This window comes from Phyllobates terribilis, unplaced genomic scaffold, assembly GCF_046119375.1.
Source record: "Phyllobates terribilis strain yellow unplaced genomic scaffold, ASM4611937v1 Scaffold_9__5_contigs__length_417890890, whole genome shotgun sequence".
NCBI classification, from domain to species: domain Eukaryota; kingdom Metazoa; phylum Chordata; class Amphibia; order Anura; family Dendrobatidae; genus Phyllobates; species Phyllobates terribilis.
Genome location: NW_027362769.1, coordinates 101620955 through 101633711, shown reverse-complemented (window position 1 = coordinate 101633711; position 12757 = coordinate 101620955). Strand labels below are relative to the sequence as shown.

The 12757-nt window shown below is 38.0% G+C and overlaps 1 protein-coding gene across 50 annotated transcripts in view; it reads right to left on the bottom strand.

Moving 5' to 3' along the window:
* Positions 1 to 12757, bottom strand: part of TTN (titin) — a 282255-nt gene that overhangs the window by 164535 nt on the left and 104963 nt on the right. For 49 of the 50 annotated variants that reach the window (XM_073646811.1, XM_073646863.1, XM_073646839.1 and 46 more), the window contains 11 exons: positions 12426 to 12713; positions 12013 to 12294; positions 11154 to 11432; positions 10768 to 11049; positions 10282 to 10560; positions 9543 to 9830; positions 8672 to 8950; positions 8290 to 8568; positions 4841 to 5119; positions 4353 to 4640; positions 3977 to 4264 (listed from right to left, as the gene is read on the bottom strand). In XM_073646811.1, coding sequence (XP_073502912.1) covers positions 3977 to 4264; positions 4353 to 4640; positions 4841 to 5119; positions 8290 to 8568; positions 8672 to 8950; positions 9543 to 9830; positions 10282 to 10560; positions 10768 to 11049; positions 11154 to 11432; positions 12013 to 12294; positions 12426 to 12713 — 3111 coding nt within the window. The remainder of the gene's footprint in view (positions 1 to 3976; positions 4265 to 4352; positions 4641 to 4840; positions 5120 to 8289; positions 8569 to 8671; positions 8951 to 9542; positions 9831 to 10281; positions 10561 to 10767; positions 11050 to 11153; positions 11433 to 12012; positions 12295 to 12425; positions 12714 to 12757) is intronic. The other variant, XM_073646853.1, reaches the window with a different exon arrangement.

The window sequence follows — 12757 nt, the reverse complement described above, 5'->3', positions numbered from 1 at the left end:
AGTAATTTGTCACTATGAAAATCCACTACCCAAAAACATTTTAATCCATGTGCAAATGAGACTAGATCAAAGCACTTTCTGAGCCTCTGCTTCTGTGGCTCTATTCTAGCTCCACCTTCTTCTGCTTAAATGGCAGCTCCCTGGCTATGCAGTCAGGCCAGTGAGATGTCAATCAAGCAGAAGAAGGTGGAGCTAGGCAGGATATAGAGCCACGGAGACAGGCTTAGAAAATTATTCAAATGACACCCAAAGCACTACAATTTCAGTTGCATATAGATCAAAATGTGAATTTTTCAGTTAAAGAGCAGCAGATTTTATAAATAAAATGATACATTGGGTCATGTTTCAAGTAGCTACAACACCATATAATAAGTTTGGGGCAGTTGATTGTCATGACCGATTCCCTTTAAACATCTATTGTACCAAATAGAGTCACTATACAGTGTTCTGATGAAAGCAAAAATGTAGTTTTTTTTTATAAAATAGCTTGTAAATCAATGATGTTGAGAGGGCCGGTCTTTTAAATTCCTATTTTGCATCTGTGTTTTCAAAGAAAGGAATTGTAACATCAACTGATCTTCACAGTGCTAACAAAGGAATAAAATAATCTACACTATCTATCAGTAGAGAGATGGTGAGGGAACACTTAGCTAATTTAAATGAATTGAAATCTCCTGGTCCAGATGAATTACATCCTAGGATACTGAAAGAGATAGCAGAGGAAATTGCAGAACCACTAGCCAGAACCTTTGAAAATCCTGAAGAACAGGAAAAGTCCCAGAAGATTGGAGAAGGGCAAATGTTATCCCTATCTTCAAAATAGGAAAGAAGATGAAGCCAGGAAATTGCAGGCCAGTGAGCCTTACTTCTATATCAGGAAAGATTTTTGAACAAATTATTAAACAGCATGTAAGTAAGTACTTGGATAAGAATACATAAATTAACCAGAGCCAGCATGGGTTTGTAGCAAACAAGTCATGTCAGACTAATCTAATTTCCTTCTATGATGGAATCACTGACTGGGTGGATCAGGGAAATGCTGTAGATATAGTATATCTCGACTTCAGCAAAGCATTTAATAAAGTATCTCATACTATCCTTATTGAAAAAATGATCAAGTATGGGGTTGACAAGACTACAGTTAGGTGGATTCATAATTGGCTCAGTGATCATACTCAAAGAGTGGTAATAAATGGTTGCATATCCAATTGGTAGAGTGTTTCAAGTGGGGTACCACAAGGCTCTGTCCTGGTCTCAGTGTTGTGCAACATTTTTATAAATGATCTAGATAAGTAAACTGAAGGTAAACTAATCAAATTTGCAAACGATGCAAAGCTAGGAGGGATAGCTAACACTAAAAAAGACAGAGAAAGGATTCAGAAGGATCTAGATAAACCTGAACAATGGGCAGTGACTAATAGAATGGTATTTAACATGGAGAAATGCAAGATTCTACATCTGGGCAAAAAAAATGAAAAATACATCTACAGAATGGGAGAAATAGAACTAAGCAACAGCGTGTGTGAAAAAGACTTGGGTATACTAATAGATCACAGACTGCACATGAGTCAACAGTGTGATGCAGCAACAAAAAAGGCAAACAGTTCTTGGATGTATTAAGAGAAGCATAGAGTCTAGATAACGTGAAGTAATTATCCCCCTCTTCTTCTCCTTGGTCAGGCCTCATCTGGAATACTGTGTCCAGTTCTGGGCACCGCATTTTAAAAAAAGACATTGAAAAGCTGGAGCAAGTTCAGAGAAGAGCTACCAGGATGGTAAGCGGACTGCAAAGTATGTCCTAGGAAGAACAGTTAAAGGATCTGCGAATGTTTAGCTTGCAAAAAAAGAAGGCTAAGAGGAGACTTTATAGCTGTCTTCAAATATCTGAAGGGATGTCACAGTGTAGAGGAATCATCCTTATTCTCATTTGCACATGGAAACACAAGAAGCAATGTAATGAAACTAAAAGGGAGAAGATTCAGATTAGATTTTAGAAAAAACTTTTTGACAGTAAGGGTGATCAATGAGTGAAACAGGCTTCCACGAGAGGGGGTGACTTCTCCTTCAATGGAAATCTTCAAACAGAGGCTGGACAGACATCTGTCTGAGATGGTTTAGTGAATCCTGCATTGAGCAGGTGTTAGAACCCTCCTGTTAGTTTTTGCTATCTTGTGTTTTGCGGTCACGTGACCTGCTGCCTATATATTCCAGCTCTGCCCTTCTGGCTTTGCTGGACTTCAGTGTTTTTTGCCTGTCTCTCTAGCCAGGTGCTTCGGTGCCTATCTCTGTCTAGTTTGCTTGGTCCTCTGGGACCTCTAGTACTTTTTGTCAGTTTGTCTTTTTGCTCTGCAACAACTTCTGTTAGGAGGTGTCCCATTTTTGTCCCAGTCCTTATTTCTTTTAGGAACCCCTCCCTTTATTCTATAGGTCTCCGTTCAGACTAGCCGAGGACGAAGGCGGGTCTGTTCACAAGGAACAGGCTGCCCGCTACATCGTAGGGATTCAGCTTAGTCTTACTGTAGGGACAGCTTTTCCCATTCTTTCCTTAGTTTATGTTGCAGATCATAACAGCAGGGGGTTGGACACGACGACTTTGTAGGTCCCTTCCAACTCTAATATTCTATGATTCAACTTAACTCCTTCATGACATATGATGTAAACTTAGGTCATATGTCGTGTCCCTGCCTTTGATGCTGGCTTGCACGCCGAGCCTGTATCTTTCCCGGCAGATGACAGCTAAATTATTCAGCCATTGTCTGCCTCTATAAACTGCGGGTGGAGCTTCAAGTCCCTCAAGGGGACTAACTCACAGTATAAAGTGAAAAAAATGTTTTTAAAAACATGATTTTTTTTTTTATAAAAGTTCAAATTACCCCCTTTTGCCCCAATAAAAATAAAGCAATTAATTTAAAAAAATACACATATTTGTTATTGCTGCATTTGTAAAAGTCTGATACATCAAAATATAAAATAAATTAATCCGATCGGTAAAGAGCGTAACGAGAAAAAAAATCAGAATGATGTTTTTTTGGCCTCCGCAATATTGCAATAAAATGCAATAAGAAGTGATCCAGTATCTACCCCAATAGGGTATCAGTAAAAACGCATGCTCAGGGCACAAAAAACAAGCCTTCACACACACCCATATTATGAAAAATGAAAATGTTATGGGTCTCGGAAAATATCGACACAAGCAAATTTTTTTTTTTCAAATTTCTGAATTTTTTTTCACCATTTAAAAATGCCAAAAAAACTATGCATATTTGCTATCTGTATACTCAAACTGACTTGGAGAATCATATCACCAGGTCAATTTTACCATATAGTGAACACGGTAAATAAAAAAACCCCAAAAAACTATTATGGAATTGCACTTCTTTTTGCAATTTCAGGACACTTTTTTCTGATTTTCTAGTACACTATATTGTAGAATGAATGGTGCTATTTAAAAGTACAACTCGTCCTGCAAAAAACAAGCCTTCTTATGGCTATGTGGATGGAAAAATAAAAAAGTTATGGTTCTTGGAAAAATGGGAGGAAAAAATGAAAATGGAAAAAAAACAAAAAACGTAGAATAGCAATGTCATGAAGGGGTTAAAGAGGATTTCCAAAATGTTAAAACAAAATTAGGTAATACTAACCATATCAGTTACAACCACAGATCCGGTGGTCCACAGCGCATTTACTATCAGGATAAGACTGCTGCTGCCAAACACTGGATTTAGAGGTGTCATTTGTATGTATGGCACCTGACCACTGAGGCCAGTGATTGGCTGCAACAGTCACATTAATATTGCATGGGCCGTCATCATTGCCGGACTGGCGAAGACCACCAAAACGGCAGGTGATTTAACTTGTAAGTAATGATTCCTTTTTTTAGTGTAGAACAAACTCTATTTTTTAGTATAATTAGTAAAATCTCCCCAAGAAACCTTGATTTTGAAGAACTGGATGTGTTGTCTGTAGAAGTACATACCCTGTACATTAAGTTTCACTGTGCAAGAATCTTTGCCCATATCATTGCTGGCAGAGCAAGAGTACTGTCCAGAATCGGCTTTATCAGTTTTTACAATTGTAAGCTTGGTAGTATTTTCCATTTGGGTAACCTTATAGTTGCCACCAGTTTTAATTTCTTGGTTTCCTTTTGACCAGGTAAGTTTGATCGGCTGACTTCCTGTCACATGACATTCAAATACTGCAGGATCTCCCACGGGAACATCCACCGGTGAAGGTTTAACATCAAATAATGGTGGATTTCTACCCTCTAGAAAAGTATAAAATATATAACAATTAGCAACACTGAAGACTATATCATCCAACTATTAAGATATGAAAATAGACAACACACAAACCTGTAAGAACGAGTTTGGCATTAGAGGAGGCAGTGCCAACAAAATTGGTAGCCGTACAAGTATACTGCCCAGCATGGTGTCTGTCAGTTTGTAAGATTTGAAGGGTACCAGTTTTATCTATATATGATGTTTGAATATTATAGTCATCTCTTATTAGTACACCATCTTTATACCATGAAACCTCAATAGGTTCTGACCCAACTATTTGACATTCAAATGATACCGATAAGCCAATAGTTTCCTTTATGTCCTTCACTTTTCTTGCAAAGGAAGGTGGAAGAATACGCTCTGCAGAAAGACATGATGCAGTAGAGATTGAATAAAGGATGAACTGTATCTAAACACTGCATGGTGCAAAGAAAGCGGAAGGAAGCGATCACAGATAAGCAGAACAATTATCACTGCGCTTCTCATTCTACTATCACTTACCACAAATTGTCCTCTGCATTAAAAAAGGTCAACATTAATGAAAAAATTAATATTTTTACCTTTCACGGTTAGAACTGAAGAAGAAGAAGCGTCACCAACATGATTTACAGCTTTACAAATGTATTCTCCAGAATCCTGAAGTCCCGTTTGATTAAATACAAGAGTGGCAACATTGTTTTTGAAATGTATTTTCAAAGTCTCAGTTGGCCGCAGTTTTGTATCACCCTTATACCAAGATACTTTTATTTCTGGTGTTCCTTGAATTTGGCATTGCAATGACACAGCATCACCCGCAGATACTTCCACTGATTCCAGTGGCGTTAAGAAATATGGGGGTTCTAGAAGGTAAGGTATCACATTTAGTACATTTGTGCAATATAAAGATTGTACATTATGAAAAGTAAATGGGTTGGCCTGCCAGCAATATTATCTCATATCCACAAGTTAACTGTATGATCACTGGGGGTTTCGCTACTTAGACTCCCACTTATCACAAGAATGTGGGGGTTCATGTTCCTGTCTGAATGGAGCCATTATCCATTCAAAGTCAATTGGACTCTGTCAGTCCCAGAGATAATAAATGGAGTTGTAGTGAGCATAAATGGCCACTTCTCTACTCAACCAGGAAATACTTGTTCTAATAAACAGTAGGGTCCAGTGTTGGTAGCACTGTCAATCATGCAATATTCACCTATTCGGTAGACTGTGGGCTCCCATTGGTAGTACCACTGTTGATCATACATTAATCATCTATCCTGTAGATGCCTGTTCATGGAGGGCTCCCAGAGTATCACCATTGATCATTCATTTATTATATATACAATGGACGGTGTTGTCCCTGAGGTGGTACTAACATCGATCAAACATTTATTACCTATCCTGTAGAAGGTGGGGTCCCAGAGGTAGTATCACTATTGTGCATACATTTATCATCTATACTGTGGACAGTGATGTGCCAGAAGTGGTAACACCATCGATCATACTTTAATAATCTATCCCATAGATGGTGGTATCACAGAGATACTTCCACCGTTGATAATACATTTCTCATCCATCTTTTGGTTGGTAATTTCCCGATAGAAGTAGCGCCATTGAATATTTATCACCTTTCTGTCCCAGAAGTGGTATCACTATCAATCATACATTTATCACCTATCCTATAGATGATGGTATCCCTGAGGTGTTACCATCATCAATCAAATATTATTCACCTATCCTGTAGAAGACAGTGGGGTCCCAGAGGTACTACTACCATTGATCTTACATTTCTCATCTATCCTGTAGACGATAGGGTCCCAGTGTGAGTACCAACATCAATTAAACATTTATAATCTATACCAGGGGTCTCAAACACGCAGCCTGAGGGATGCATGCGGCCCTTGAGGCTGCTTAATGTGGCCCGCAGGCACTGGAGCCCCCGTAATGATTGCGGCCTGGTCCTGAGGGCCATCAAAGTCAATGATTCTTTTCAGTTGAATGTTCTACAAGTTGGGGACCAGCATAGGCCATTACTACAAGATGGGAACCAGAATGGGCACATTACTTCAAGATGGGGACCAGAAGAAAAGAAACTAGGGAGAACATGAGTATCATGGAATAAGAATACATTTTATTACAGATCAATAATGTTAAAATACATAAGTTTTAAGAGAACATGGTATAAATAGGACATAAAGTGCAATGGATCAGGCACTGCGATGCCCTACAGTGTAAGAGCGACCCAAATATATATCCCAGATGTATGGGAAATGGCGAGGAGAAGGGGTAACTATATCACAATCAGTTAATTGGCACAAGTCAGAAACAAATAATGCTCAAGGCTCAACATAAGCCATATCACGAGTGTCAGACGTAACAGTATCCTGATCCTGATCCATTGCACTTTATGTCCTATTTATACCATGTTCTCTTAAAACTTATGCATATTAACATTATTGATCTGTAATAAAATTTATTCTTATGCTATGATACTCATGTTCTACCTAGTTTCTTATATTCCTCTGAGTAGGCACTTTCTGTCTGGGCATGGTACATTTTTTGACCAGTTTCCCAGCATGATTATGATATGATGTGGGCCGTTGTTTGCTACAAGATGGGGACCAGGATGGGGACATTACTACAAGATGGGGACCAGGATGGGCACATTGCTACAAGATGGGGATCGGGATGAGCACATTACTACAAGATGGGGACCGGGATGTGCACATTACTGCAAGATGAGTACTGGGATGTGCACATTACTACAAGATAGGGACCGGGATGGGCACATAACTACAAGATGGGGACCGGGATGGGCACATTGCTACAAGATGTGGACCAGGATGGGCACATTACTACAAGATAGGGACCAGGATGGGGACATTATTACAAGATGGGGACCAGCATAGGCCATTACTACAAGATGGGAACCAGGATGGGCACATTACTACAAGATGGGGACCAGGATGGGTGCATTACTACAAGATGCGAACAAGGATGGGGACATTACTACAAGATGGGGACCAGGATGGGCACATTACTACAAGATAGGGACCAGGATGGGGACATTACTACAAGGTGAGGACCAGGATGGGACATTACTACAAGGTGGGGACCAGGATGGGCACATTACTACAAGATGGGGACCAGGAAGGGGACATTACTACAAGGTGCGAACAAGGATGGGGACATTACCACGAGATGGGGAAACTACTACAAGATGGGGACATTACTATAATAAGTTGTTCAGAATTACTATATGGTACAAATTGTAAGAAAAAATCATTCTATGTGGCCAATTAGGGGACACAAAACGGAAATTAAAATTGTAAAAACTAAAATTGTAAACTTGTAAAAATTATAAAACTGTACCATAGCCCATAAAATGAATGCCATGTAAAACAATAAAATAAAAAAAGCCAAAAATGTTCAAAAAATTATCCAAAAGGTGTATAGAAAAAAACAATATGGTATCATTAAAAATTTCAAATCATCCTACAAAGAATGCAGCCCTTCAGATTCACATTTTTTCTATGTGCGGCCCATATACTTAACCGAGTTTGAGACCCCTGATCTATACTGTAGATGAGGGTAGCCTAGGAGTAGTACTAAAATCAATCATACACTTATCATCTTTCCTGTGGACGATGGTTTTCCAGCAGTGGTACCTTCATTGATTATGTAGTTGTCACTTACCCTGTGGACCCTAGTGTCCCAGCAGTAGTACCACCAATAATCATACGTTTGTCATCTGTTTTGTGTGATGGTGGTGTCATCATCGATCATATATTTATCATTTTTTTCTGAGGATGGTGATTACCAACATTGATCATACATTTATCATCTTTCCAGTAGACGGTGGTGTACCAGCAGTGGTACCACCATCGATTATACATTTATCACTTATCTTGTAGTGAGTAGGATACTAATAGTGGTACAACCAATGATCATACGTTTATTACCTATACTGTGGATAAATATTGCTTGTGCATTATCCCCTATAGGTTAATGGTGAGTCTAGAAGACGTACCTAATACTGACACCGATGCTTGACAGGTGTCATGTCCAATTGCATTTTCTACATGGCAAGTATATGTGCCCTCATCATCATTTGTGCATCTTGAATATTCCAGAATGCAAGATGTATCTGTTGTGGTTATGCTGCAACGTTCTGATTGAGATATCTCAACATCGTTCTTCTTCCAAGTTGCATATATTGGAGGAGTTCCAGTATATGTGCATTCCAATACAATGGGTTTACCTGTATTTGTCTGATAATTAGAGAGCTTCTTCACGAATTGAGCAGGTTCTATAAAAGATGTAATTAATGCAAGATAATAAGCATTTTGTCAAGACAAAGAAGTGGATTTTTATAAAAAAAAAAAAAAGGTTTTATATTTACAAAACCTAACCTTTGACAAAGAGTTGAGCCGAGCAAGAGTCCCTTCCGGCATCATTACTAACATGACAGGAATAATCCCCACTTTGTCGGCTGCTGATGTTGTATAGCTCTAGTACTGCTATGGTGTTAGTAATAGTAATATTGCAATTGCTGTCTGGAAAGATTTCATCACTTCCTTTATACCAAGAAACCTTAAATGGTGGCGTTCCACGAAGTACACTTGCAAAGGTTACTGTGGCCCCTGGAAGAACTTCAACAGATTCTGGTTTCTCAACAAATGATGGTGGCTCTAAAATACGATGTGATAAAAAAGGTTAAAAAATCATAGAAGAAGTAAGCTGTAATATAATATGAAAAATAAGAGAAAACCAACATCTTTACTACTGGAAACTGGTAGCCAATGCCATCACCCTATGAACCAACCTTTAACTAAATTTGTCTAAATTATTTTTTAGATTATCTGCTATATGTAATTTGTGCTACAGAAGTGTCCTTCCTTGCGTTTCTTCTAAGCCTGATATATCTAAGATATCTCCCAGTGCCAGAAGATCATTTACCACCAGATGTGGTAAGAAATGCAAAAGGACAACGCAAAAGTTATTTTTATTAAATCTGTCATCTTGGGAATGGATATCTTGATCCAACATAAGACATAAGAAAGAATGCAATAATGCATAGTCCCATGCTATGGTTTGTATCTTTAGCTCATTTGTTTTACTAAAAACCGATGCTTAGATTTTGTGTAATAAATACTTTTATATTAATTATAAGAGGGTGCCAGTTTATCTTTATGGGGATGTGTTAAATAAGAATATTTCTGAATATCTCTAATGGAATGTGAACCTAAGAAGAGAAACCAACCTACTACTTAGACAACTGACCTTTAACTGATAAAACAGCACTGCATTCATCAGATCCGGCAACGTTGGTAGCATGGCAGACATATGTTCCGGCATCTGATGGTGTCAGTTCACTCACTTTCAATGAGCAAGTGTTGTCGGTGAGGGCAGTTTGATATTTGTCCCCACTGATGATCTCGTTACCATTGAATGACCAGGAAACAACAATGGGAGGTGATCCGGATACTTTGCACTCCATTGAGGTTGTGGATCCAAGAAGCCCATATGTTTCCTTCAGCTTTCTAGTGAATGATGGAGGAATAATTCGGTCTGTGAAAGCCGAAAAAAATCGAATGTAAGCAAGTACCACAATTCTTTCACAGACAGTTCTTTTTCAGTGGTTTTCCAAGAATTAAGAACCTTGATGGTTAATATCATGATCTAGATTATGGTTATAATGTTAATATAGAGGCTAAAGAAAAAAAAAGTGCTATGGGGTAGATTTTTAAGATTTATGACAGTACTATGAGATCAGCTATGAGATGACATTGTTTTGCATGACAGGGTGACATTTTATGTCTTTTGGCTTAATAATGCCACCTCCAGTGACCCTTGCTAATTGTTATTACTTTTGGAGAACATGGCAAAAACTTTTTGCGCAGTTTGGCCACAAACAATGATTTGCAACAATTTTTGGCACAATGTACACCAAAAACCATTACAATTCATTGATAATTTGCTCTATGTTTCATATAGCAACAGCACATTGAAAAAAATGTACCTGATATTTCAACTGAAGCTGTACAGCTGCTCTTGCCAACACTGTTTTTCACCTCAAAAACATATTCACCAGCATCAGCCTTTCCGGTGGACAATATTTTAAGGCTAGCAACTTTGCTAAAGAAACTAATTTTATATTTCTCATCATTTGATAGTTCTGTTCCATCTTTAAACCAAGTAGTTATTAGTTCTGGAGTTCCACCAACGGTGCATTCCAGTGTGCAAGAATCGCCTGCCGTAACCTTGATTGGTAGTGGTTTTTCAACAATAACTGCAGATTCTGGAAAATAAAGGTCAAAGGTCCATATGAATTAAGAAAGCAGAAACTCCTTCAGTAGGAGATGATGCTTAAGAATGTTACAGCATAGTAAGAATCTAATAAAATGGCTAATTAATTAAACTCATCTAATAAATCTTATTTTTTAATCAATTACCGTAGTTATATCAAAGTTCTGCAAGAGCAGATATGAATTTTAAGGACACAAACCTAGAACTGATAAGCTTGCAAAACATTCCTGTGCACCAGCCTCATTTTTGATCTGGCAGGTGTATTTTCCAGTATTTTCTGGCTTGGTGGATGCAAAATTAAGAGTTGCAGTGTTGTCTGTAAATGAAAGGTTGAGATTTTCACTTTCTCGAACAACTTCATCTTTGTCTTTCAGCCATACAACTGTTATAGGCATAGTGCCAGCAACAACAGCCTGCAGCTGAGCGGACTCTCCCACCACCGAAGTGACGTTTTCTGCCTTCTGCACAAATCTTGGAGGTTCTAAAAGAAAGAAATACCTAATAAGCATCTTACTAGAGTGTAAAAACTATTTTTTGAATGAGAAACCCAAGAACAAGAAAGGTGTCTGGGAGGGTTTTACCAACCTTTCAGCTTAATAGAACATAGGCAGGTGTCGCTTCCAACATCATTCACTGCTTTACACTGATATTCACCAATGTCACCAGCATCAACTTTAAGAATGTGAAAAGAAGCAAGATAATTTTCTGTAATTATCTTGAATTTCTTGCTACTCTTTATCTCTCTTCTGTCTTTGAACCATGTCACTTCAAATGGAGAAGTGCCTTGTAGTTCACATTTAAGAGTTACGTCAAGTCCTTTTAGAGTTAGTACGGGTTCTGGCTTGGTGATGAAAACTGGTGGTTCTACAAAACCCAAAAAAAGAAACAGTTTTTTGTTTTTGTAAATTTATTTTTTTTTTACATAGAATGATTAATTATTCCATAACACAAGGATTTACGTTATTAATTTGAATGAGAGTTATCCTAAACTTTTTATTGATCTACGTCACAAAATATTTTTTCTTCTTTATGTAGGCAAGAAAAATTATCTTGTTTGATCAATAATCAAGATTTAGATTTAGAAAATTATGTAATAAATATAATTTATATACAAGTCCTAAGTTCACATAAACTTGCCATCTGCTATGTAGAAGATATGTAAAATGCAGTGCAATAATCACCCACCCCCTCTATTAGTACTTTGTTCCTATTGATTTGTCATTTCAGCATTCAAAATATCACAGTTAAAGGGGTTGTGCAGTGCCTTTCATTTCTGAATTTAAAGATGCCACTGTACATTGGATCAGTTGCTGAAGCATCTGTCTGGCGCTCGTCATGTATTGAGCAAGTAGAATAAAACACATGCCGTAACACCCAGAATGTACCAGCTTCTCTCAAAGCCCGATGTAGAAATAAAACTCCTTTGAGACTAACATTTTCTTACCTTTCACTTTAAGTGATGTGCTACAGCTCACGGTACCAGCGTCATTGACAGCTTCACAAGTGTAATCTCCACTGTCTTCAATGCTGGCATCAGTTATCTCGAGCACAGCCAGAGAGTCGGCGAAATACATGGCATATTTTCCACCATGTTGAATTTCTGCATCATTTTTAAACCATACAACTCTTATCTCTGGTGATCCACTGATTTTGCATTCGAACCTATCAGAATCGCCTTGTTTGATGACCTTTGAAGATTCCAACTTCTTTACAAATCGTGGGGGTTCTTGTGAAGAAAAATATGAATATGTTATGATATAAGGTATGATTTTCTATTATAGCTTTAAAAATGTAATCACTAGCCTTAAAGTCTACTGTCAGACCCCAAAAAATCTCAGTAAGAGCCCTAAGACATACCTTTCACTTCAAGAGAAGCTGTACAAGAGTCTTTTCCAACTTCATTGCTGGCATAACATGTGTAGATACCAGCATCAACTTTGCTGACTTTAAGAACTTTTAAGTGAGCTTTGTTTTCAGTAAAAGTAATCTTGTAGTTTCCACCGGGACGAATTTCTCTGTTATCTTTTGCCCAGGAGACTTTGATTGGATGGGTACCAGTGACATGACACTCGAAGTTGGCGGCTTCACCAAGAGGAGCATTTGTAGATTCAAGTTTTAAATCAAAAACAGGAGGGGATTTGGGTTCTGGAAGTAAAACATAAATACAAATATGGTAACATGTTCTTGGA